Source organism: Gobius niger, assembly GCF_951799975.1.
Source record: "Gobius niger genome assembly, chromosome: 6".
Classification (NCBI taxonomy): Eukaryota; Metazoa; Chordata; class Actinopteri; order Gobiiformes; family Gobiidae; genus Gobius; species Gobius niger.
In genome coordinates, this window is record NC_136857.1 from 23582270 (window position 1) to 23609933 (window position 27664).

Here is a 27664-nt window from a genome sequence, read left to right on the forward strand (position 1 = left end):
CTCTTCACGCACATTCAAAAGTAGATCATCTAAATAAGGCATATTCTGGTTAGTTTTAAGAGTTGATTTGTCGCGTTTATACAAAAATACCACCGTTAGTCCGTACTTCTACAACTTCTGGTATGCAACTGTCGCAGTTCAAATAGAATGAGTGGAAACAATACAAAGTGGCTCAATAATATAATCTTTCGAAGTGCTCACACAAACAGATCATTAGGCTAAGAAACAAGTTTTAAAAGTGCAGAAACTATATTTTAAAGTGTAAATGGGTGAAAACATTGAAATAAATGGACGTTGTGGGTCATAAAATCATGAATGAAAAAAGTGAGAGGTGCGTATTCACGAAACATCACTGACAAATAATTCTTCAAATCAATGTGAAAATAAAAGCACTTTTCTATATTATGGAACAAGGAAATAAAAAAGGAAACAATTGCACAGAGCTAACTCCACTTCCAACATTAGATCTAGAAATATTGATACATTAGCTCAAAGTAAGTACATTTATGCCTTAACCCCTGCCCCACTGTTTATAGACTCAAATATATAATAGGTTTTTATTCAATTCAAAATGTTTCAAGAATGTCAATGATTTTAAAATGTTCTCTTTTGAAAATACAGTCTATAATTAGTCTTGGCACAGTCGGGCTGTATCTGGACTAAAATATTAATTGGGGATCTTCGCACTAATATTCCGAAACCGAGAGGAACTTCATTTGGAAACAGTGTAAAAAAAAAAGGTCTAAAAATTTCAGTCTGTCGATTGAATAAATGCTTTCACAGTTCAACCCGCCGGCTTAGGATGCGCTCCTGTTACTCGTTTCCTTGCTCCTCTTCTCCATCCTTCTCTCCATCCTTCTCTCCTAACAGGACGCAGAGTTCAGCCAGCCGCTGCTGCATTTTGGGCACTCCGGACAGAGACGTCTCCAGCCGCTGCTTCTCCTCCTGGAAAAAAAAAAAGAAAGAAAAGAAAAAACGCGCATACACACAATGTGAATCATTGTATAAAAATAGAACAAGGGATGATGATGATTAGTGGGCAATGCCAGGCCGTTTTAGAATTCCTCTGGGGATCCTTGTGCAAAATCTGTGTTCGCCAGGACTACACCGAGACTAGACAGAGCAAACTAAAGCAATTAGAGAAAACTTAATAATTTAGCAAACTGTAATAAGGAGCAGTTTAACAATCTCTCACACCGCACTAGCTCAGAGGAGGAGGCGGGAGCAAACGCCAAAAGAATCCAATGAAGCTGGAAACTGGAAACTCCACACAGAGAGGCTTCTTTCCCTATTTTATTTCCGTTTATGACTCTGACCCTCGACCTCTGGCTGACAGCTGTAACTACGGCAACCGCAGCATCCCCAGTCGTCACGGAAACCACAGCATCAGCACCATCGGGACAGGGATCAGGAGCAGAGCCTGGCCCCGGGCGAAGACGGAAACTTTATCCACTGCCCACGCACTTGAACATTACGTGAACTGTTATAACAAGATGCAGGGCGATGAGTTTAACGGAAGGGAGGACTAAAAATCGGACTAAACCGAGACTTAAAATAGGAATAATCCAGGACCAAGTGGGGTTTGGAGTATGATTAAAGTCTGCAAAAGCTAAAGGCCTATTCACACGGAATTATCGATGGGCCTCAGGTGAAAGTATGCCAGTGCGAATCTGCCATGTCGGTCATTTGGAAGGAAAAAACGACCAGGATTTTTATCTTTATGGTAATTCAGCAAACTCCGAGGTCCTCAGGTAATTCTAGTCCCGTGTGAATCGACATGAACCTGCGTAAGGAAGTCTAAAGAAGGTAACATCGTTTCAAAAGGTATTTAACCGTCCATATTGAAACTATTACGCCACCAAAGCACAAACAAAGCAAAGAAAACAAATAACGATATTACAGACGAGCTAGACATTAACACGAAGCCGTTCGTCGTAGCGCGCGTCGAGAAACAGCTTTTGCCACAAAGGTAAAGTTCACACAAACAAACCTAGCCCCTATGATAGTCAGCGCTCGCAACACGAATGAATAAAATGATTTCCGTCATTATTCTGAGGTATTATCTGCACATTATTCCCGGACGCCCGACGGAATTCTAATCCAGTGCAAATGGGGCTTTAGCCAAGGACAAAACCCAGATCTAACCTGGGCTAAACCCCCATCGCCTCTTCTGTCTGCAATACTAGTCCCTTCCTCTTAAATGCATTGGGTCTCCTGTAGATAGAAAATCTAAAAGAAATCTGCCATTTCTTTGGCCATTTCACGCGTCCGCAGGGGGCGCTCAGGCGGCGTTAGACCGACTGGAAAACAATATTCAGGGTTCAAATAAGCTGAAAATTGAAAACACTTTATATTCTGCCACCCGGTGACTTCCTGAGGCCTCAAAGTCGAGGGTAAAACAGGTTCAAACGTCTAAATTAGAACGAAAAGGATGCAGGAAACTTCCACAGACAAAACAAGACTACGCTGCTACATAGCGAACCTCAACACACTTTCCTGGTGAAGTAACTGTCATTTCCAGCACGCAGCGGAGATAATGAGCTGATAACGTGTTTCCATGGCAACCCTAATGACTTTTTATGGGGTTTTATTGGTCCGAACCTGCAGAGACAGACGAGTGGAGGCGTCGAGAGGCACGAACTTCCATCCGCCCTCCCCGTCGAACTGCAGAAGGTGAGAGTGGTACTTCCTGCGGGACAGAGAACGCAAGGCAGTCCAAACTGTTTACACAAATAAATATAAAGTTTGTGCTACTACTAATGCAGAAGTACAACTGCTGCTGCTGCTCCTAATACTGAGTAGTGAAGCTGTTACTGTTATTGGCACAATGAAGAGCTTGTATCGAGTAGTTCTAGTATAGATGCATTACCCAAATAAATGTCTATAGCATCTTAAATGTAACAGTTGCTACGGAAACAGGCTTGTAAAGTTAATTGTCAGTGTCTCCATGCGCTGACAGTATTGTCTGCATTGTGTCTTGCTTTGCATTACTGTGCTCCTGAAACTATTGTGGAAAATCAAAGAGCGTGAACAGAGGGTGTGTCTGTGCCCAGTGCCTCAGAGCTCTGCTGCCCCCTACAGGCCAAACGGAAAACACATGAGAAAAAAGGCCAGATGACACTGGACTGGGCTTATGCAAATATTGGCAGAAACTTGTATTTAAGACTTTTTTTTTGGGGGGGGGGGCAGTTGTGACTCTTTCAAGGGTAAAAAAAAAAACAATTGAACATACATTTCTGCAATTTTCCCAATTCTATCAAACTAAGGAATGATGCCTTACATTGGCATCTTCATTAAATACAAACAACTTTAAAGGAATAGGTCACCGTTTTTACATACTGAGATATGTTCTTACCTAGAGAGCCTTTTACAACAAGCAGAAAATATATTTTCGGAAAGTGCTCGCGCATTCCTACCTCATGGTCGAGGTCCTGAGTCCTGTGTCGTCGTCCGGGGTGAGTTGGAAATCTGTGAAACATTACTACACTATATACTTTGCGCTTGTTATCACAGCCCGGCACGATGCACGTAAAAGGCATTGTTCACAAGTTATCGACGCTTCTTCAACTGTTCTCTGCTGCTCTCTACAAGTCACGCAGCTTCTATTGACGGAAGTGAGCGGGGGAAGTCTTTAGGAGTTACTGCGCGGACGTTTTGCTCCTCGTATCATTACGCCTCACAATATAGTCCCCCTTTTTATCTGCTTATAAAATCGACATGTTACATTTCTGTGTAAATATACTTCGCATGAAAACACTTCACGTAACTTTACTTAAATAGGGAACACGTGGAAGAGCTTGGTAGCTTCTATCGTGAGCTTTTTTGGAGCTATGTGACATGTGGGAGAGGCTGCGTATGTGCTCCGTTTGCGTGACAGAGCGCGCGGACAAAGACCAGACGGGGATATATTAACTCGACTAAGGTTAGGTAAGAACATATCTCAGTATGTAAAAACGGTGGCCTATTCCTTTAACAAAATATGTAATGTATGTGATGCTTTTTCTTACTCTCTGCATTCAATCTCTTAACCAACCACCTGAACCGAGCACATTTTCTCCAGTTTGGCTTTACCCAAATCTAAAAGCTTCTTAGAAAAGCATCAAAAACGAGAAGAAAACAAGGATGAAAATGTGACTAAAAAAGCCACAAAAGAGCAACTAAATCTGAACCTGCAAAAAGTGACAACAACAAGACAACAGAGTAAGGAAAAATATATGTTCAGATCAAGTTTTGAAGGTCTTAGCTTTCAAACGAGGTGTTATTCTGGCCTATAGGCTGTAAGTTCTCCAGTCAAGAAGCTTTAACATTTGGGCCGAACTGGAGAAAATACACTTGGTTAAGGCGGGTGGTAAGAGGTTAAAAGCAAAGAATTTTTAATACTTTTTGGCACATTTTGCTTGATTTTTGTTAATTGAAAACGACGTAAAAGCACAATACTAAATACTTGAGAAATCACTATCTTCCCTTTTGGCAAGATTACACTACAGAAATGGTAGTAGTAGCTCAAATCTCGTGGGAGCTCCTCTTTTATTTTAATTGTTGAGCAGCAGGGAGCGGCGTACTGACCAAAGAGAGGGTCTGTGCGTGATTGACAGCAGAGCTATCCCAGCATCCTTTGCGGCCTCGAAAATGCTGCCCTCCACATCGATGCTGACGGCGCTGGTGCACTCGTCCAGGAGAGCGTATCTGGGGCTGCAGACAGAGGAGCGACAGAAGGAGCTTTAATGAATCCCACTGTGAGGAAACGCATTCAGCACATTTATGACATACGGCAACTTTACACAAAACAGAGCTGATTATAACTGAGGGGCGGCAGCCGGGGAATTTCACTCATTTACATTTGATTAAGTAATACATTTATCACTACCATACGTACTACATACATACATTTTCATTTCTGTATTTGTATTTTTGTATCGCTGTCTTCTAACCCATTGAAGACGCAATTTCCCATTTTTAACGTGGATGTAATTTCTTTCTTCTTTCTACTTTCTTTCACTCCACCATTTTGAAAAGGCAGTGAAAGTAGTTGCTATAAACGTGATAAACAATAAATGATTGTGGCTGCCTGTCAGGGACGGCTGGTGTCAATGGTGGTGGGCTCGATAGATGGCAGTGCCGCACGGTCCCGCCTCCAGCACATACACACAAACACTTGGCTCTGGGCTTATCACACAGAACGCTCACCACATGAAGACTCTTCATTGGCCACATTCACTTGCATGCGGTCTCTGTAAACACTATACAGACAGAAGTCTCTTTTCCACATGCAGGCGCGCATCAGCCCAATGCCTGGTCAACCCGCTATGGCGAGCTCTTCCATAGCAGAGGCCTGTGCCAAACCAGTCTGACCAGGTATAAGTTTTGGGACCTGTTGGCTGTGGCCAAAGTGCGCTGAATTGCATGTAGCTTACCTTGATAGTTCGTATTTTAGCGGTTTCTTTTCTGTTTTATTACAGCTTGGCGCCTCTGAATGATTCCTTAAACCCCACCAGAGAGCAGCATTTGTCCAAATTTGCTCTTACAAAACTTTTAATGACAATATGTACAGTGCACTCCGACAACAGAATGTGGGTGTGTGTGCGGTAGAAACAGAAACATGCGCTAACAAAGATTATACGGGTGTCCATCTCTCAATACCCAACACGAACACGGTGTGCAACAGCCCCACCTAGAGTTTACATCACCAGCCGCCACGGCTGCCTGTCATTCAAAAATGTCTGTTGAGCACACGGGCTATGCTGAAAGAAGATGAATAAGTGTTACCGGTGATAGAACATCCGAGCCATGCCCATCCTCTGCTTCTCTCCTCCAGATAACACGTCCTTCCAGTCACTCACTGCCTCCCAACCTGACATGAAAAAAAAGGCAGTGCTTAAAATATTGTAGCCACACACCCAAAAATCGCCTTACAATTTGGAGCTGCATTCACTAAAGTAGTCCAAGCTACTTCCTCTGATTCATCATGGAGGACGAGTTCATAAGCAAATGTCACAACTGGGGCAGGCTATCGTTAATTTTTTCCCCCGATACCGGTAATTTAACGATACTTGGTATTCGATACCTGAACGATACTTTATTTCGATGACGGGGGGAATTGAATATACTTTTTTTTATCTGTACCTGCTTTTCATACTTTCATTTTTTTTATCGCAGTAGTACCTAAACTTTTTCTCAGACACCAGACTGGTATCGTTTAACGGTGCCCAACTAGCCTGCTAAAAATACAAAAGAAGAAGATGGACAAAACAAATAAACATTGTCAAGTCTAATCAACCCACATCAGCCTGGTTCTGGTACAATACACCAGAAAATGAATGAATGTGTGTGATTCCTCGTGGAGACATACCGCTCTCTCTGTCCAGGATGTAGCGCAGGTAGACCGTCCTCAAGATGTGCTCAAGGTCTGAGTCCGACACGCCCCTGGTCCTCATGTCCTCCACAGAGTGTGGGTATATCACCTGGTCCCTCAGGGTGCCCTCCGACATGTACGGCCTGGGGAAATAGATTCAACCATGCTAACAGCGGTTGGTGATGTTTATTGATGATACTAAGAACTTGAGAGTAACCGATTAGATTTGAAGCAAATGAGAGCAGGAGAAGTAGCAGCAGTGGTGTACCTTTGTGGTATATAGAACATGTGCTCTGGCTCGGGTCTGTACAGAGCCCCTCCATAGACGGGCCACAGTCCAGACAGGATCCTGAAGAGAGAGGACTTTCCACAGCCGTTTGGACCAGTGATCAGGACATTCATACCATCTTCAACCTGAAATATGCAGAACAACATTGAAAACGACATTTCCCAGCATCCCACGTGTCTTTCCCCCCACACTGTTTCCAAGCAAATCAAACCCCATGGATATCATTGGAGCCACATGTTTCATACTGTACTTGTCATCTGTGCATGTTCGTACCATCTTAGTTTGAACACATCTTAGTTGTGCTCTGTCTCCTGTCTGCTCCAAACTACCTACAACTGCCCTCAAAGAGTAAAGACAATTTTACCGGATCTGCTTTGGTATAATGAGAATTTAACCCACACACACAAAATATTAAACATGCAAAAAACGTATTAAGGACCCATGAAATGTATTTTTAGAGGCCGCCCAATATGTTTTTTTCTAAGGACGATGCCGATATGTACACCCGATATTTTTTGACCGATTTTTCCTGGTTTATAATCTCTAATACTTTAGGTGAGTCAATCATAGTTTCTGTCCCAGCTTTGATTAGTTGTCGTTAGCATTAGCGTCCCGTCGTTAGCATTAGCATACTGTTGCTATCAAAAATACAATTGCGTTGGTTAAAACTAACTCAACGATACATTCTCCAGGTTCTGTGCTTCAAAATGGCTTGTCCACATTTACTGAGGTCTAGTTGGTGAAACTTGTATTTAACAAACTTGCAGCTTTCCAATTTTAATCGCGATGTTTCTCTGTTCCCCTGAGGTCTAGGAAGTTAGGAGGGGACCCGTTGTAGAGCGCTTATTTCGCTCTTTCCAATGCAAAAAACGGAAAGTCTATCACAGGGACCTGCACAGATAGAGCCCAGGTGGCGCTCAAGCACCTGCCCCTCTGCCCTGTGCCCTTTAAGTGCCCTTCTCAAGACCTGTTTTTTTTTTTTTTTTTAAGTATTATTTATTTTATTGTTCTTAGATATTTGCCCTACTGAGCCAACATGTGCTGAAAATACAGTTTTAATGTTCAACAACTTCAAATCGCGCTTCATTCCTCCTCTGCCTCTCGAGCCGCGGCAGCCCTGACGCTCCTGATCAATAAGGGCAGCTGTGCTGTCCCTGTGTTTCCCCTGTTTGAGAAGATGGTACAGCCCATTTTAGGGAGACGCGGGAGTAAAGTGAATTGAGTAAATTCGGTAACTTCGTGAACGAGCCAGCGTGACATGACTGGATTATTAAGGGGAAAGGAAACAGAAGGGCCGTCGGAGAGACTGTCAGCGCTGCGCGTGTCGAGACCGCCCGGATAAAGTCCGCGGTAAGAAGTCAGTGACTTTAGCGGTTCTGTTTGTCGCGCTATAAAATGTTCTGAAAATGAGCTGTATTATCCAGACTAAGTCAGGGCTGAGCGTAGACCAGGGCCAGAGCAGAGTGAGCTGAGCTGAGGAGAGAGGAGGGTGAGGAGGTGAGGGGGTGCCTGGGCTCTGGACACTGTGCGTCTGTGTGAGGAGCACAGGAACACGAACAGCCCAGGATTATTGTTATTTAACATATTTTTCACATGGACAAAAACATCCATGTCATGATATTGACAAACCAGATGTTTTAAGTGTAGGCTATGGTACCTTTGCAACATTTATTTGTGCTAGACTTAAAGCCACACCGTGTAGAATTTTACCCAATAAATAAGATTGAAATACAAGCATTTATTTTATGACCATTATTTTCATCATTGAAAAATACCTCAGAATTGTACAAACAAACATCTATGAGGCTCACCCCGCCTAACTTTACTGGAGTGGGTACGTCTCCAGCTCGTCTCCATGGAGATGTGACTAAAGGCAGTAATTTAAGAGATTTAAACAGGTTTCACATCTAAATCCATTCTTGTATTACACACTGCAGCAACAGCATTTTCTCTGTTCGGGCTGGTCATTAGGAGCATGTTTTGTTTTGCCACAACAATAGTCCAAAATGTTACGCAGTGTGCCTTTAAGTGCAGAGCCTTGTGATAGTCCTACATTGTCCTTTAAAGTCTATGTAGTTTACTATTAGGTCCACATAGTTGGACATTTTTTGTTGCTGTGTTAATCAATGGTCTGTTAGTGTCACTAATTACAGAAAAATCACTTTTTTGTCTTTTTTTGGGGGGGCGGGGGGTTGTGCCCTTTTGTCTTGGTTGAGCACCTGCCCCTCAAAATGTCTGTGCACGCCACTGGTCTATCACTATCGGGCCCAGAGATATCAGCTTTTATCAGCCCTAGATCGGTCGATAGCCGATATTGTAAAATCCCCAAATATCGGCACAATATATCACCCGGCCAATTTATCAATCTACTAATTTTGGGCATAAGTCTCAATACGCATACACAAAACTTTGTACACACCAATCTATAAAAAAAAAATCATTACAGACGCACAAATCTTCGTGAGATTTGAACATGAGCTAATTTTATTCCGCACGTAAAAAGACTTAAGATCCTTAACAGCCAAATCAATCTACATCAGACTCAATCTTTTCGCAATAATAACGGCTCCATACTCCTCCGACTCTGCTCCTTCCAGTTCAGATAATTCATTTACATGCAGAGCCCACAGTGAAGCCAAAGTGCCTGGAGGAATCTGAAGTGAATTTCGGAGCCTGTTGCAGTATGTTTTAGCACTTTCTTGGTTTAAAAGTGTTTCATTATACACTTTGAAAATCCTGGAAGTTTTGACTCCAGGCAAAACTTGTTCTGTCCTCGTTGCTGTGGAAACTGAGTGAAAATAACAGCATTAAAGACGGGGCGGAAAGAAGGTATCAATTTTACACATTTCGCTTTTTCCACTGAATATTAGTGGAACATACAGGAATCTATTTGACCTGTACTAAGGTTAGACTTAACAAACTTCTCCCAGTATCGAAATATTCTTGATCTGAGGTCGTTTCACCTCTCATGATGTCCTCTACTTAATAACCATACCCAGTTAACAACTCTGAAAATCTCTGGTTCAATGGGCAAATTCCTGGACGACTGCCAGTTTACACTAATTATTGTATTTATTTGGGAATCCACAAAGGAATTCTATGCACCAATGATATTTTAGTTCACTTTTAGATTATTGCCGGCACACTTACGGGGGTGTTGAAAGTTTGAGAGAAAAGCCAATGGGGGTACACAAGATTATATATTCAGACGTCAGACACTGAGCAGGGAAGGGCCTGGTCGGTACTTGGATGGGAGACCATTTGGTGTGAGTGAGTAAGTGGTTGGTGTTGGTCAGAGGGGCTGATAGCGCAGACTGGTTGCCTCGCTTCCGTCAGTCTACCCCAGGGCAGCTCTGGCTTCAATTGTAGTTTACCATCACCAAGTCTGGTGTGAATGAACAATGCCCCTTTGAGCGTCTGGAAAAGCGCTATATAAGTCTAATGCATTATTATTATTATTTTATCTAGCTATCCATTTTTGGTTACACTTTATTTTCCAGCACCTTGATACAGTACGTTGATAGGACACAAGACCCTTAGGGTTAGGGGTTAAGGTTAGGGTTAGAGTTATGTTTTATTACATAATGTACCTCCAAACCACAAAAACATATTATTCCATTGTGTATCTAACCCAGTGTTTTTCAACCACTGTGCCGTGGCACACTAGTGTGCCGTGAGATATTGTCTGGTGTGCCTTGGGAAATTATCCAATCTCACCTAGTTGTTTTTTTTTTTTAAACAAATGCGTTATTATCCACAAATAATGTACCGTTTTCGAGTGTCTATGCTGTCTAGTGATCGGCAGAGTAACCATATTATACTCTTCCATACCAGTTAGTTAATTTCTTTGAGACAAGAGAATTAGTGATGTATTGAGGCATTGTGGCTAGTGAGACTATACTGTGTTCCTAGTCAAGACACTTTGATGAGAACATTTTCTGCTGGTGGTGTGCCCCGTGATTATTTCAATGAAAAAAATGTGCCTTGGCTCAACAAAGGTTGAAAAACACTGATCTAACCCATAAGTCCAAGTTTTTACAAATTGTACCACAGCACATTACATTGTACTAAATTTAGTGTAATCAAGGGTAGTGTAAAATAAAGTGTTACCAATTTTTCAAGATGCATTTAATAAGACAGTTCAAGTTTGTATTTTATTACAAACAATGAAATCTTTACTGTACTCCAAACTCATTCCAAACTTAAAATATTTGTAGCATCTTAACTCTTCAAAAGGACAAGTTTAAAGGCACATTTCATAAGTTGCAGGGTCACTTTTTAAGTTCACTTTCACAGAAATGCTCACCTTCAAGTTCATGAAATTGATACACGCAATAATAAATGCACAATACTTTTCCACAAATGTCTGAGTTTACAATATACTAAAGGAGGACAAAACAAATTTAGCTCCATTACTAGCAAAAGAAAATCAGGTATAGTGCCTTTAAGGGTGAAGAGTGGGGAGAGACACACAGCATATTGTTTGTTTGCCCTGATGAAGACTCTGGTGAGTTGAAACGCACTGGTGACGCTGTAAATAAAATGATTTTATTTGCAAATTCAGGTTGAGAACATCTGAACTATCACTGAATAAATGAACTATCGGACGCCTCTCTGAAAAAACAGTCCAGTCATCTACTTTTTTCTAATTCAAAAAGGAATGAATACATTACAGTGATTTTCTTTCTCAGAAACATCTCACATGCTCTGGTTGTGGATGTCCTGAATGTTTCTATGTTGTATAAGGTCATCGTCGGAGGAATTTCACTTCCATCCAGATCCAAGTTAACAAAAGTTTTATCAGATCAGACAGAGGCTCGAACGGGCCAATCGGAAGAGCAAAGAGGTCAGGGGTCGACCGCAACGGGACAGAACGGCCCAATCAGGGGGGCAGCGGGGGCCCGGGGTCGCACATTAAGCTACAGAGAGGCTTCAGTTCGAGCCGCTAATTCCTCGACAGTGAGTTAAACGGGCGCATAATCGCCGCTTTGAACGGAACACACGCGGCGTTCGGGTCATTTAATGAGATGCGGGCGCCCATGTGACCTTGGACCCCGGGCAGCGACAGAAACATGGAAAGAATGAGGGGAAACGGAGAGCAGAATTTTTCTTACATAATTATGGAATGATGGGAGTTTAAAGCGCCTTTATTCCGGAAAAAGACTCGCACAGATATTGGACTTTAACTTCACTCCAACATCAGTCATTCAGTCATCGCATCAAACACATGCTTTAATGGCGTGCAATGTTTTTTTTAATGTGATTTCTTATTGGAGTTGTTGCACAAAATGCGACACAGGAAGAGGTAAGCATTCCATAACTGTCATTCTGCCACCATGCTGTACACAAGGGCACACTTTTCTACCTCAAATTAAATTGTCATTTTATTGCGGTGGTGTAGAAGATTCCTAACCGTTGGTATTATATGATCAATCATCATCACTTGCTTTTCCAATACCGATACCTGAACGATACTTTTTCAATACCTACACTAAAATATGTGTCATCTAGAACCAGAAAGCAAGATATGCAAATTTGCAATATCGGTTAATCTCCAATGTCAAGAAATGTGTGAAAAATAGGGGGGAAAATGTGAGGGGAAATGGGGGTAAATTGAGGTAAAAATAAGATACGATTTTGTTTAAAAAATTGGGGCAAAAATGGGGGAGGATTGGGAATACATTGGGTAAAAAATGCAACCGAGTGGTTTCATTTAATGCGGTCCCTGGACCAACAGCATTAAGACTTGATCTACAGAAATAACTCTTAATCCCCACCTGAACCAAGCATAATTTCTATAGTTTGGCTTTACCCAAATCTAGAAGCTTCTTGACAAAATAGCAACAAAAATAAGACGAAAACGAGGATAAAAATGCAACAAAAGAGCCACAAAGTGCAGAGAGCAGCAGAAAAGTTATGCAAATGCAACAAAAAAAGAAACAAAAGGCAATGAAAATGTGGCAAAATGTGACAAAAAGCGATGAAGCTATTTTTTTTTTAAAGTGTAACTTGCCATCACCTATAGAGGAACCTTTTAGATTTGGATAAAGCTGACAGAGATCAGAGAGAAAATGCTCTTGGTGAAGGCGGGCGTTAAGAGGTTAAATGCTTTGCACCTTAAATTATTATGAATGTTAATTACATTTTAAAGAAGGGGGTCCTGAGTGATTTTGGGGGTCGCGGCCCCAAAGTTTGGGAACCCTTCTTCTAAAGTACTTATGAATAGCATGACAATTTAACGTAGATCTTATAATAAAAAGGTATGGAAATTTACTTCATCCCAACATTCGGATCTGGACCCTGAGATAAAAAAACAATCCCAGTGCGACAGTGACGCCTTGTGGGCACATCTGCGCAGTGCACACAGACGAACATTGTGGATCAATCTACTTTGCATTTTCAATCGGAATGTGCTTAAAAAACAGCCGCAATATTCTATAACTGCCTTGAATATTGAGATGATATTACTGTGATACTTTACTGAACCACTATCAACACATATGTTCAAGTTTAGAGACAAAACAAGGCTACAGTTGATTTAAAGGTGCACCATGCAACTTTACATGCGGGAAAAAAAGTTGATATTTGTGCGTATTTGACCTTGTAGTGACCCAGCGGCTGTATGAGTGGTCAGCATGGCGCCTTTACTTTCCATCATGATGATCTCTAGAACGCTCCAGGATCGATTGTTTTGTAGGTTTTCTGGTGGGCGGGTCTGTCAGCAGTGAAAACCTTCAAAACAATAGATCCTTGAGCGTCTTACAGATCACTGTGATGAAAAGTAAAGGCGCCATGTTGACCACTCATACAGCCGTTGGGTCAAATACGCACAAATATCAACTTTTTTCCCACATTTTGTTGCATTATGCATCTTTAAAGTGCATATGAAACATTAGACACAATTTAACACAATTACACACAACTATTACAATTATATTTAAGATTTTGCTAACGATTGTACCCAGCTTTCCTTAGTTTGGCCATTTTTGTGATGTTTATAGTTTCACTTCCTTATTGGACACTGACAGGAAGTGACATAGATGAAGGCAAACCATTTTAAAACTGTTGCCATACCAACCATGACATATCCATAGGAAATGAGTGAGTCAAACTGCTATGAAACTTTACCTGTATCTATGTCACTTCCCGTCAGCAGCTTAAAAATTCAAATAAAAATAACATTTCTGCAGAAATGTCTTCAAATTTGCTGCTTCACTGAAATAAAATGATAATTATGTAACTGATGAATTTGCAACTGATGTTTTCCGTCTAAATAAGTGATATTTTCAAAAGCACTAAAACCTGTCATATGCATCTTTAAAGTAGGAGAATTACGACCAAAGGTGAGGTACCTGTATATTGAGGCTGGACACCACCACGTCTCCTGTGGGCGTGATGATGGGGAGGTTCACACAGCGAATGCCCTTCTCCACACTGTACACCTGACCTACATGATCAGAATGGTTTTATTGCCATTGTTAGTGAACAGCTTCACAAACTAGGAATTTTAGGCGGTTCAATCGTGAAACATGAAACATAAGACATATAAATTAGATATCTGATAAACTCTAAAAACTTTAAGGAATAATGATAATTGTTGATTATTCTTAAACAGCACTTAAAGGGGCTAGATGCAAGTTTGCTATTTTATACTCACTACTGCCACCTCAGGCCACATGTGTAACAGCAGCTTCTATATTAAGCTCGTGCATGAGGGCAATTCGGACCGAAGTGACACCTTTTTGAGTGACAGTGCAGGATTTTAGAGGCAGTTGTGGTGAACAGTTCTGAGCTCATTCTACACATTAGGACATGGCTGGAACATGTAGGGGGAGGAAAATACATAATTTTAACATTTTTAAACTCCCTATAGTCCCTTTAACCAAACGCATAACAACTGTAAATCATTTCTGAACCTACCGCAGTAATGCATTAAAACTCGTACCTCTGATGAGCAGCGGGCCGCAGACCCTCTGTCCGTGCTGGACCACCACGGGCTGGTCTTGTCCAGTCTCCTTCTCCCTCTCCTCCTCCGCCTCTCGGTCCGACGACCTTTTGTAGACGCCGCTTTTAACGTCTTCAAACACGTCCAGCATCTCCGACACCCGGGAGGTGTAACCAGCCAACTCCGTCACCTGCACACGCAATTATTTTTACCGTGTTCATTGTTTGGCCTGTAGCTTCATTACAAAAGACAAGTGGTCAAGAGAAACTCAGTCTTTAACAGATTTTTAAAAAGTATTACGTATTTTAATGGATGTAAATTGAAAACAGAGGTCAAATAAAATGTGACAGTCTTGCCTCCTTGTACGAGCTCATGATCCTCTCCACTGCGTCGGCCGCTGAGTTCAGGAGGTTCCTGGCGATGGTGAAGGCCTGAGTCCTCTCGCTCACCAGCTCCTCCTCCTTCATCAAGATGGCGGCCTGCTTCACCTCCTCAGAGTCTGCACCCACACAGTGACACACTTTATCACACTGTACAACCAAGCGGAGAGGGGCAGAGACACTCGCTTTAGTTTAGGAATACCGTGTTTTACGTGGTCACACTGTGAAAGGCTCATTACAATAGAAGGTATGTATAACCACAATACAATACAATAGTTTTGTAATACTTTTAGGGTAGCAGCGGCAGGAGTGAACAATTCCTGATAAATTTCTGGATTTAAAAAAATATAATAATATAATAAAACATATTTTTATTTATCATGAATTATTACTTTTTGATCCATAAAATATTGTCAGGAAATGCCACACCCATAAGTCGCAATCCCTTCTCCAGGTCTAAATCAATGGGCGAGGAAAGCACTTCTCTTTTGACATTACTGAAGATTGAAGTCTTTGGTGCCGACATTGCTGCGTTTCCACCCCCTAGTGGCAAAGGGCGACTCCAGAAGGAATGGAAACCTATGCAATCTCCAAAAAAACAACTTTAAAGCCTGTCTCCAATGAGTTTTCTTCTTCTTCAAAAAAAAAAAAAAATGTTTCCTCCTCTGACGACTCTAAGAGGAGTATCATATTTTTAACCATGTTGTTTTTGTTCTCTGGATTTTTTAAGTTTTGGGCGTTTTGGGGTTTTGTCTTATCTTAACTTAAAAATATGGCTACAGAGAATGATAGTCCTACTAAAAAACAGTATCAGCTATTCAAAATACACAGTTTAGTGCAATGTACAATAAAGTAAAGCAAAATAAGTTTGAGATGTTGTTGACTCAATTCTATTATTGACTCAATTCTGGCTTCTCATGTGGCCCCTTATGAAAATTAAAAGCCTACCCCTGCCATAGAGCCATGTCAAACAATACAAATCTTGATCCTCTTTTCTACTTTCAAAAGATTTAATTCTGCAAATCAGTTTTTTGATTGTATTACCACTAAATCACACTGTTATGCTGCAGTTTATGATTTTCTGTAAAGAAAGGAGTTGTTGTTTATTCCTGCAAATTAATTCCCATGGAAAATGTACGACTGAAAATTCCTGGAATATCAACCCTAAATACTTGACATTAATAAATGGAAAAAGAAAGCATGAGTAGATTTTCCAAAAGTTATGAGCTGAATGTTTGGGCTAATCTGACTTGGGTGAAATAGTTTGATATGTCCAAATTCTTCTATTCAACCCACTTCGGTCACTACTGACAATGAAAGCAGCTCTGCAGCGTCACTAAGATGCACAATGCCAATAAAGTATAGGAGTATCAGATTCCAAACTATACATCCAAAACCAATCACAGAACAATATATTGTCACAGTTCAAATTCTTTGTTTCGCTTTCATTGTTTCTTGATTTTTTTGCATCAAGCCCACCCTGAAGAAGCTTTATTTTTTCACTGCGGTCATTGTACCGTAATACTAAATGCACATGCAGTATTTGCAGGAGTAGCACGACAGTACCGTCCTGGCGGTATCCGGTGGCAGTGATGATGGGAACGGCCACCATGACGAGTCCCGAGGCGCTCCACACGTACTTCATGAGGAACTGCTCCAGCATCACGTACCACAGCCTCTTCCGCAGGATCTGGTGGATCTGAGAGGAGAGCGATGCGTAGCTCCTCTGCAGCTGAGACATCTCCACCTGCAGCATCCAAATGTTACACACATTAGAATTAGAATTTTTACATTACTTTTTACAAAACCAAAAGTTTACATGCATTTCATTAATGTAATTTATATTATTCCTAACTTGTGTCAAACGTTTTGGATTTCCTTCCCCAAGTTTCTCACAATAGTTGGCAGGAGTTTTGGCTCATTCCTCCAAACAGAACTGGTGTAACTGAGCCAGATATGTGGACCACCTTGGTGCACATGCCTTTTCAGCTCCGCCCATACATTTTCAGCTGGATTGAGATCAGGACTTTGTGACGACCACTTCATAACGTTGACTTTGTTTTCCTTAAGCCACTTTGTAACCAGTTTGGCCTATGCTTTGGTTCATTGTCCATTTAGAAGACCCATCTGCACCCAAGCTTTAACTTCCTGGCTGATGTTGCTCCAATGTTTCCACAGTGTTCTTTCTTCATGATGTCATCTGTTTTGTGAAGTGCACCAGTCCCTCCCGCAGCAAAACAACCCCACAGCATGATGCTGCCATCCCCGCATTTCACAGTTGGGATGGTTGTTCTCAGGCTTGAAAGATTCACCCTTTTTCTTCCAAACGTGACGATGGTCATTATGGTCAAAAGTCAAAAGTCTTTATCCTTGTGTGCATTTGCAAACTCCAAACTGGCTTTTTGATGTTTCTTTCGGAGTAAGGGCTTCTTCCTTCCTCGGTAGAGGACTTGTTTCACTCTGGATAATGACAAACTCTTACCAGGTTCAGCATCTACACCATGTCTTTAGCATTTGTTCTTGTGTTAATATTCACATTTCAGACCACAGCACACACAGTACAAAAAGTAAAAAAAAAAAAAAAGAAAATTCTATTCTGTCATTCTTCTGGCATTGAGCAAATAGAAATAATTTAGAAAATGTGTTTGGAGCCACCGCATTTGCAACCACATTGTTTGAATCAGATCTAGAAAGAGGAGAGGCAGGTTTTTGTGGTTACATGGTCATGAGAAGACTATGATCCAAGTGACTTATAGACAACAATAAAAATGGATTGGGGTTCTCTTAACGCAGCGGTCTGAGCAAAGCCTTACACGCAGAGTCCAGAAACCAACACAGAACAGTGACCTGGCACTGCTCCAAAGGCTCGTCCGCATCTACAAAAACAAACAAACCCAATATTTACATAGTACAGCAGAGTGAGTTTCTGATTACACGCAGTTCTACGAACTTCAAGGACAAAGAGGCTTCACGTACTAAGCAAACACACCTATCTATAAACGCATCTCTTGTTTAGTGACGATATATGGAAGTACATTTCTCTGACTTTTACAGCAATTAGGTTTAGATTTGCTATTTCGATTTGATTGTGATGAACTGTCTTGCAGCAAAAACACACTTTACTCAAAGCTCGGAGTTGTTGGGAAGACATTACAGGCTTTAACTACAGGGCAATAACACAGAATCTCTACACAGAATTTAGTTAATATACAATTCTACCTGACTTTACCCTCGGTGAGTACAGAAGACACGTCATTGTGACCCTTCGCTCCACTCTCCAGAACCACAGTGAACAGTTTAAAATGTATGTGTATTAATAACTTTGCTGCCATGTTTATATCACTAATGGATTTTACCAGTGATGTGTGGTGAAATAGCATTGAAATAACAACAGCATTTTCCAATTAACAGCCAGACACCAACTTCAAATGTATTCTCATAAAAGACACAACATGCCTGACACAGGGCGGGAACCGCGCCCGCCTGCGTGATGAGTTGTTGACAATCCTGATGCGCCACACGGATGCGGTTGCCGTCGTTTGTACTGTAGAGAATTGCCTGTCGCATTTCATCCTCAAAGAGCCGGTCTAGTCAATGAAGTTGACTTTGAACCATTCGTAATATAACAAGCTGGTTTTAACTTTCCTCCATGTTGTGGAAATGTGAGGCACAGACAAAGCAACCCCCTAGCATTATAATGTGGCTTAAAGTCAAATTAACTGGTTAATCGTCGTATTGTGCAAGCGCCCAATTCTTTATCCAGATGATCAAAAACAAAGCCCTTATATATATTTTGGATGTACAAATGTATTTTGTTTTTGGGGGCGAAAAAAGGCACAGAATGGGAGAGTGTGCTGTTGTGAACAAGCCCAGGTCAGTGTGTGTGCGCATGGGGCAGCATAGTCAGCAGACGCTCAAAGCTATAGTCATAAAAAAGAAAAGAAAAGATTTTGACATTTTTTACATTACTTAGTTTCAGTTGAGCTCAGCCATTAGCAGTATAAAACGTATTTGACCCCAAATGGCCTGTAGGACGCTCCAGAATCAATAGTTTTTCAGGTTTTCACTGATGATTGAACCGTCTCCATGGCTACATATACATTTCATTACGAAAACCAACCAGAAATCCCAAAAAACCTGAAATAAAATTGATCATGAAGCATCATAGGAGCCACAAGGAGGGAAAGCGAAGGCGCCAAGCGAACCGCCCATAGACACCGATGGCATCGCATCATACAAGGGGGTGTGGCCTCGCCAAGGGGGAAGGAAGTATCATTTGGGAAACTCAATTTGTCACTCTTTTTAGTCGTTTTCTGACGTAATCTAAACTTATTTATTACATACAAATAAAGTCAAGTCTAAATCGGGCCCATATGGATGTTTTTTCACAGCAGATTGTTCAGTAGAAGCAAAAAAACAGCAGTCGTCGCTAGCATTAGCATGTAGCATGATGTTAGCATTCTCAGTTATTTTGTAATCATGGGCTGTTGAACTACTTTGCTCCTCTCTATGCCTTCGTATCTTTATTTTGTAGAATTCTATATTCATAATTCAGCATTTGCTAAAGAAGTTTTGGACTAATTATATAAAGTTTAGCTTTTTCTTAACTGCTTCAAACATAACCATATATGGCCGATTACAGAGATGCCGTCTGTATACAGCCGCTGGGTTACTGAAAGGTCAAATACACACTGATATCAACTCTTTTTATTTATTTTTTACATAAAAAAAGTTGCATAGTGTACCTTTAAAGGAATAGGCCACCGTTTTTATATACTAAGATATGTTCTTACCTCACTTTAGTCGAGTTAATATATCCCCGTCTGGTCATTGTCCGCGCGCTCTGTCACGCAAACGGAGCACATACGCAGCCTCTCCCATATGTCATATAGCTCCGAAAAAGCTCACGATAGAAGCTACCAAGCTCTTCCACGTGTTCCCTATTTAAATAAAGTTACGTGAAGTGTTTTCATGCGAAGTATATTTACACAGAAATGTAACGTGTCGATTTTATAAGCAAATAAAAAGGGGGACTATATTGTGAGGCGTAATGATACGAGGAGCACAGCGTCCGCGTAGTAACTCCTAAAGACTTCCCCCGCTCACTTCCGTCAATAACCTTTAGGAGTTACTGCGCGGACGTTTTACTCCTCGAATCATTACGCCTCACAATATAGTCCCCCTTTTTATTTGCTTATAAAATCGACACGTTACATTTCTGTGTAAATATACTTCGCATGAAAACACTTCACGTAACTTTATTTAAATAGGGAACACGTGGAAGAGCTTGGTAGCTTCTATCGTGAGCTTTTTCGGAGCTATGTCACATATGGGAGAGGCTGCGTATGTGCTCCGTTTGCGTGACAGAGCGCGCGGACAATGACCAGACGGGGATATATTAACTCGACTAAAGTGAGGTAAGAACATATCTTAGTATATAAAAACGGTGGCCTATTCCTTTAAGTTTTTGTAGAGCCCCTTACATTTGCCTCAGGGTTGGCAAAGATAAACAAGAACTCAGCATAAAACATGTTCAACAAATAATTAAATATATATGATGAATTATTCACTTTAAACTACCTTTGTCCACCTCAGCCTTGATATATGCTATGTTTTATAATAAGAGTATTAACCGTGACATGAGGCCTCACCTTGTGTCCCCCGTAGAATGCGATCTCCTCGGAGTTGGCGATGATGCGCGAGTGCATGTACCTCAGGTCTCCTTTCCGCTTGGCCTCCTCTGCTACCAGTTTACCGAAGCGAGGAGAGCAGGAGCGCAGCACTTTGGCCGTGAGCGCCACCACCAAGCCGGCGATGACAGATGGCCACGTGGTGTTCGCCCCTACAGTGAAGCAAGAGGTTAGGAGACAAAAGTGATCGCACCGGTTTGGAGGGTTAACCTCTCAACCCCCACCGGAACCGAGCACATTTCCTCCAAAACAGCGATGAAAAAGAGACGAAAACACTTGGCAAAAAAGGATATGATCAGTTTTGCAGGTCTTAGCTTTCAAATGAGGCATTTTAGATTTGGGTAAAGCCGAACCGGAGAAAATGCGCTCTGTTAAAGTGGGGGGTAAGAGGTTAATTCTGGTTAATTTTGAACTCAAAAACCATCAAATGTGAAAAGTCCATGTCTGAATTACACTAAGAGAGTTTCCTTGTTGCACCTTTGTCCTGGGCGGTGCGCAGCAGGGTGTAGCAGGTGACCACCACGTCCAGGATGGGTTTGGTCAGGTTAGAATACAGGTGAGCGATGGAGGCGGAGAACATCACTATGTCCTCTGTCAGTGACTGGTCTGGGTTCGACAGGCGCCCGTCCATGTTAGACACGCGGTAATACGTCTAGAAAGAGATGAGGGGGGAAAAAATCAGCCATTCTGTCAGCTTGGAACTTTGAAATCATTTCCTGAGCTCAATCAGAAGGTGTTATCTGTCCATAGTGGTAAGTGGTCACCCAGCGGCCCACACATTTTTCCTGGCTTTATTGTATTCCCCTCATTATTGTGTGTGTTCTGTAGGACCGCCCACAACTGCAGGTTGTGGGCGCCCACTACTTACTACTTGGAAAACAGCTATTTTCCAAGATTTTCCAGATTTTTTTTAAAGTGAACGTCTCTGTTATTACTCTGCCTGCCAGGAAAAAAGTCACACAGATGTGGCTGAATAATTAAGTAAGTGAATGCTTTATTCGAAACGAAATTGCGTTCAGGTGTGGGGTTGGTCCTGAGCTGCTGCAACTGAGCAGTCCGTCAATGTGGGCCAACCTGACCAGCATGTTTTTGGAGGTAGGGCACACTAATGCCAGCCAAAATATCACAAGTTATATTTAGTCTGGAAAACGCCCAATAATTGTCCCGTAGGAGAGGTGCGGGGTATGATTGTTCATAGCTGTTTATTGGGCGCTACGAATGTCAATCATATGCGTCTGCATTTGGGCGTATCGATATCGAGATATGAACATTCAAGATATCAATATCGCAGAAGAAAAATATATTGTTATCGTATTTATATAGAGATATGAACATTCAAAATATTAAAATCGAAATCACAAGATATAAACGATATAGATTTTCATCAATAAAACTTTTGTATTATGATTTTAGTTTTCTGAAAAATGAGTTTTCACCTAACCCATAGTATATCGTATCGCATGGATATCAAGATATATGGCATGAATATCAAGATATGAAATTTTGCCAATCGCATCAATTGTACCCGATGAGGTATGTTGAGCAATAGAAGTTTGATGATGAGGAAAGAAGAAAACATCTTTCTTGGTATTGATAAAAGATTGTAAAGCCAAACGGTTTTAAAATAAACTTCAGCTATTTAGAACACGGTCTAAAGTTTGTCGAATTGGATCCATAAACAAAGTACAAGCTCCCATCTGTCGAATAGTGCGTCCTCGTCTTGCCGTCCTTCCCCGTCCTGTGATAGGTCCCCATATCCATGCCAAGATTTCGGCCTTGGTCTCCAGGCAGCTGAGCAGCTCAAAATGATTCGAGCGCGCAAAGCAGCATGGGTATTCCAAGGCTACACTGGAGTACTGCCTTCAGTGCTCCTCTAAAACAGTGCGCAGCCTTCTGGGTTTGTCCTTGTTTCAATTTGTAGGTCTCAAATGTCTTAGCTCAAAAGATGGCTGTTTGTATGGACTCTTTTTTAAAAAAAAAACAATCCACTGAACCTCACAGCAAAGATGTACGCAAGCGTCCAGCAAAACAATGTGGAATACAGAAACTAAGAAGACATAAGAAAATGCCAGTCCTTGACAAACAATGATCACGGTCAACATTTACCTCTGCCCCGTGAGGTCACGTTTCATACCTGGTTCGTGAAGTAGAGCTGGTAGGCGTGGCTGACCAGTCGGCTTCTGAAGCTGAGGCTCAGCTGTCCCTCCAGGAAGCGGATGGCACTGTTGATGAACGTGGCAGGAACGGCCACCAGCAGCCACTTGGCCAGCTGGAGCATGAAGGCCTGGGGATCCTTCTGCACGATGCACTTCACTATCACCCCTGGAGAGACACAATGCACCGCGCTGTCATTTCTATGTAACATGAACTTAAAACATCCTCTTATAATTCAACCATTTTTAATGCCTAAATACTATATTTTAATGCCACACTCGCAAAAGAATCTGTGCATGTTTTATTTCTTAAGATCTGCAAACACTTGATATTCAGTTCAAAACAAACAAACAAAAAACAAACTGCACACAACAAGCACCTTTTGAGCAAGAAATGTTTTCTTTCAACATCGCAGCTTATTATTGAATTTTTAACTAATTTATGCAGTCATCATAGTTGAGCAATGCCATTATTTTCCCTCCACAAATTGATTTACTGCCAGTTTGAGTTTAATTTAATGCTTTTAGGGCCTTCATTTTGGCACAATTCACTTCCCTCACTCCAAAACAGTCTTTCACCATCTTCTGGGAAGAGCGTAGCAGATGAATATAATCCATCTTATTCTCCAGTGAACGAACATTAGCCAGAACAATAGTGGGCTTGTGTGGTTTAGCTGTGAGTCTTGCCTGGATACCTCGTTTGTCCCTTTTTTTGTTTCCTGCAGCGCCTCTTGTGCCGCCTCCACTGTGCTGCCTCTTCCGTGTTTCAGAAGAAGACATTTGAAGGTGTTGTACGTCTTTAGCTCATAAGCTAGCTGTTTACTAAAAAATCTGTTTCCTTTATGGCTCGTTCAAGCTAGCCATGAAGCCATACAAAAAAAAATCATCGGAACCCCACAAAAACACAGCAAAGATGTGCAAAAGCATCCAGTTAAACAATGTGGAACGCTGAATCTACAAATGCAGTTCGCAGAAAAAGGCAAACAACGCCGCTGTACCAAGGGAGGGGGAAGTAGCTGCTTGTTTATGCTTCGCCAAGTTGTGTGGAGCCTGTTCTCCAGTTTAGCTTCCACCAGATGTTCCTCTTTCTCTTAACAGAAAACACTAAAAACATGAACAATTCCTCAGATTTCCTGGCTCTCCTGAAAAAGAGATTCTGGATCTTAGTGTGACTTTCCTGGTTTAACAGAGTTCAGATAAAAATGAAAATCCTGTTTTACTAGAGTTTTCTCCAACACGTATCCAGACAATTTGCACATTCACAACAAAACCACAGGATGTTCCCCAAATCTACAACTAAAAGCAACACACGCAACAGCTGTGACAATACCAACTCCTCCAAGCACAACGCTGCTCCTGCCCCCAGCGGAGAGCGTTTCATAAAAGAGCCAAGTACCGTCCAGTGTAGCCACGTAGATGGAGAGGAAGGTGCGAGTCATCAGGGTGAGGGAGTGCAACACCAACAACCCGACCTCAGGGCAGAGCAGGCGAGGGAACAGCAGCCTCAAAAGACGACAGAGTCGCAGGAAGAAGTCACGGTTCACAGAAGGCGATCTGAAACCAGATGCATTAGACCACTGTGAATATGGTTCACAGCTGGAGAAGATGTTCAGGTGAAGGTGTTCTGTGATTGGGGGCTCAATAAACTAATGGAAGGCTTAAAATGCAAAATAGAGGAGTTATCATTCACATAAACATATTTCAACACTACAGTACATTAGATATATGGCCCTGCACATTAACAAGTTGTTAATGGGGCCGCGAGCCTTTCCCAGAAAACAATTCTTTTAATATTTATGTACAGAAAATCATTGAATCATAATTTCATCTTTTCTGGCTTATGTAATGCTTATTCAAAAACATTTTTGTAGAAAATACCATATTTGCATTATATTCTACAAGTCTAAGTTGTACTTGTGCCACGGCTCGTCAACCAGTTGAACCACTGATCTATTGTATTCATAGAGAGGGTTACACATGCCAAACTTGGCTATATGAGCAGGCGAATATGCTCGTCTAAGTTCTACATGTGCTCTGCCAATGTCTTTTGCTCTCCTTTTTTACAAAGCACACCTCCGACGAAGTTATAAAAGAGTAGCCTGCCTAACTCACTTTTTTTTTTAACGGAAGGTCCCAAGACACTTGAGTGAACTGCTTGTAAACTGCAGTGTGATGAGATCTTTAATTTAATATTCACTAAAGTCATAGTACATGCATTGTATTTCATACATTTTAGTAATATTCTAAACTGAAACTCTACGGACCAGGTTTTGGCGTCCTTAATAAAGTCTTGAATGAATTAATGAATAAATTAAGGGATTAATGAATGTGTTCGAAACAAATACTCAGTCACACAAACAGAAACAACTGTTTTTAAGAATTAGATTGCAAGAAAATGAACTGTTTTATTTTTAAGAAAATGTCTCAAGGGCTACAGGGGATGCCCCAAAGGGAACATGGGAGCCCGCGGGCATGGGGTTGGAAATCCCTGCAACAGACCCGACATCGAGTTCAAATCAGGGAAAATCCTGAATTAATTGATTACCATGAATTCATTACTAAATAATGAAAATTTGAGACGCCCAGGTTTTGACAGAGCGTAGCCAATGATCGACAGCTGTATCAGCCAAAAGCCAAAAGAGATTTTAGCTTTGAGGCTTAGCCTCAACCTAAACGTTATTATTTCATATTGCAAGCAGACGCCACTTTCTACCTTTTGCGTTATTTGGAGCCCCTCCAATAATTCAGTTAATCCACCTTGAAGTGATGGAGGAGTTTTATGGCATTTGTGTTCCAAAGTGTCTGAAATCACTCCACAGGCCAGTATCTTCACTCACCTGCTCTTCTTCTTCTTGACTTTGCTCCCATTGGCCAGCTCAGAGCCAGAGGAGCTGCTGACCACACCCACTGGGAGTTTAGCCCCGCCCTTCTGTTTACATCCTGCAGCTGCCTGCAGGAGGCCACAGAAACAGGGTCATATTGCTATTACTAAGAAATGAAACATTGACAGCAGTGAATCAGATCATGTACCTGCAGCCTCCTCCAGACGAGCGGGGAGAGCTTTTTCACAGCGTAGGCGGTCAGCAGCACGGCCGTCAGCTTCTTGAGCCTGGAGTTGGCTCGGAGCTGCGCCGGGAGCTTCTGGTAGGCCAGCTGCATGGTGGCAAAAGCACTGCTGCCACCAATCAGAGGCCGGGAAACGGGTGAGGTCAGGGGTCACAGCATGGTAGGCAGAAGCATCTCCAGCTCACGTCATTCACGTCCTGAGGGAAGAGGAAAATAATAACATCAGTACAAGTACGACTCGTGCCGCTCTATTTAATTATGTTCACATGCTTTGGCTCGCTGTTGCTGCTACTGACTTTGTCTAATACTGCCACCATGCCACTACTGTTCAAAAGGCTGGTACAGAGGGTAACTATATACTGTATCTTTTAATGAATGTGGAACATTACAATAGGTTCTCGTATTTCAAACCATTCTTTGAACAAGCTTAAAAACAATCAGGCAGTAGAACCTCAAGTGAACTGCGGCTTTGAGCTTTGGGGTCATAAAAGTTTATCTCAAACTCCCGCAGCCATAAAACAATAAATCCTATAGTTTCAGTGATATGCGACATTATCATAGCAACACAACAGCATTGATTGTAAACAGAAGTGAACTAGGTACCACTCTTATACAGCTTATTTACTATTACTCTTTTCAGGAGTAGAGACAGTGCAGCTTGGATTGGAAGGTGAACATTCTTCCACTTTGCCACCAAGGTCAAACACAGAAATAGGTTGTACTCCATAACTATCGCACCCAGTACTACTAATACAGGGAATACATGACACAAGGGGACAGGTTTTATGGTCGCACTACAAACCAGGCACCACTTTGCGAAGAGGGGGGAAAAAAAACGCAACTTAAAAGTTTATGGCTCTTCAAGAGGTGGGCCATTGTACACACATTTTTCTGCGTGTGGACTATTGAAAAAGCGCATTAAAGTTTACTAAGTGCGAACAATGTTGTCATTCACATATAACCCCTTTGGCTGTTTCTCAACCCTGAGATTTAGTTAGAGGATACAGGAGAAGTACCCGTATGTGTGTATTTAGGTCATTACACACGTTCAACAAAGTCTACCGCAATGGGAGCAACTTAAAACACAGTTAACCCCATACAAAATGTGAGGTATAACACTTTAAGCATGTCAGTTTGTGTAATTGGAGAACATAGTAACTTCTGGCATAAGTGTTTAGCTACAGTTAGCCCGTTAATGTACAACGGCTAGCGGCGTGGATCACTTTTACTCTCCTTGGGACACAAACGCTGAATTACAATAAAACAACCAAACGATGACACGAATCTAGTTTATATAATCTTGCAGAATTCCTCCACTAAGCATAAAATCAGGGTTTGAATGGAGATAAAGCTGCTAACCGGGTCATGATCATGCTAACCGCTAACACATGCATAACAGGAACTTTCCTGCTTCTCATCTGCACATGAAAGAGCTTAAAGTTTGGGATTTCGCGTCACAAGCGAAATCTACACCACGTAAAGGAGGAAGCCACAACTGCAGGGCTATGTACGGCTCTGAATTACGCTGAAGTGATCGGACTTACCGTATGAAGCGGGTGCGTTCATCATAGGAGAAGAGTAGAGGAGAAAGTTAAGCATGTGTTTACCTGAAAGGACTCGATCCGAATACAGCAGCAGCTCACGTGCTCCAGAGGCTCCTCGTCTCCTTTCCTACCTCCTCTGCACAAGTCTCCCAAATTATAAATCAAAGCATTCCTATTTATTTGACTACTGCGCGTGTGTGTCGCGTACATTATATTGTTTTACGTGGCTTTGTTTTGTCATTAGA

General features: G+C 41.7%; 1 protein-coding gene across 1 annotated transcript; it reads right to left on the reverse strand.

Annotated features, from left to right (window-relative positions):
* Window positions 1-569: 569 nt before the first annotated feature.
* Window positions 570-27492, reverse strand: abcd1 (ATP-binding cassette, sub-family D (ALD), member 1). Its single transcript, XM_079558251.1, has 17 exons — window positions 27420-27492; window positions 25840-26072; window positions 25647-25759; window positions 24206-24363; window positions 22791-22978; window positions 21134-21308; window positions 20618-20808; window positions 16533-16713; window positions 14943-15085; window positions 14587-14776; window positions 13994-14088; window positions 6621-6766; window positions 6350-6495; window positions 5767-5851; window positions 4567-4692; window positions 2602-2689; window positions 570-945 (listed from the first exon to the last, which is right to left on the reverse strand). The coding sequence occupies exons 2-17, from the start codon at window positions 25966-25968 to the stop codon at window positions 814-816; spliced, it is 2286 nt and encodes a 761-aa protein (XP_079414377.1). The 5' UTR covers window positions 25969-26072; window positions 27420-27492; the 3' UTR covers window positions 570-813.
* Window positions 27493-27664: the final 172 nt, after the last annotated feature.

Coding starts and splice junctions, on each gene's coding strand:
- abcd1 (XM_079558251.1), bottom strand. CDS start 25,968: ATGCAGCTGGCCTACCAGAAGCTCCCGGCGCAGCTCCGAGCCAACTCC. Junction 25,760..25,839: donor TCGTCTGGAGGAGGCTGCAG/GTACATGATCTG, acceptor GGCCTCCTGCAG/GCAGCTGCAGGATGTAAACA. Junction 20,809..21,133: donor GCGCACCGCCCAGGACAAAG/GTGCAACAAGGA, acceptor GCTTCACTGTAG/GGGCGAACACCACGTGGCCA.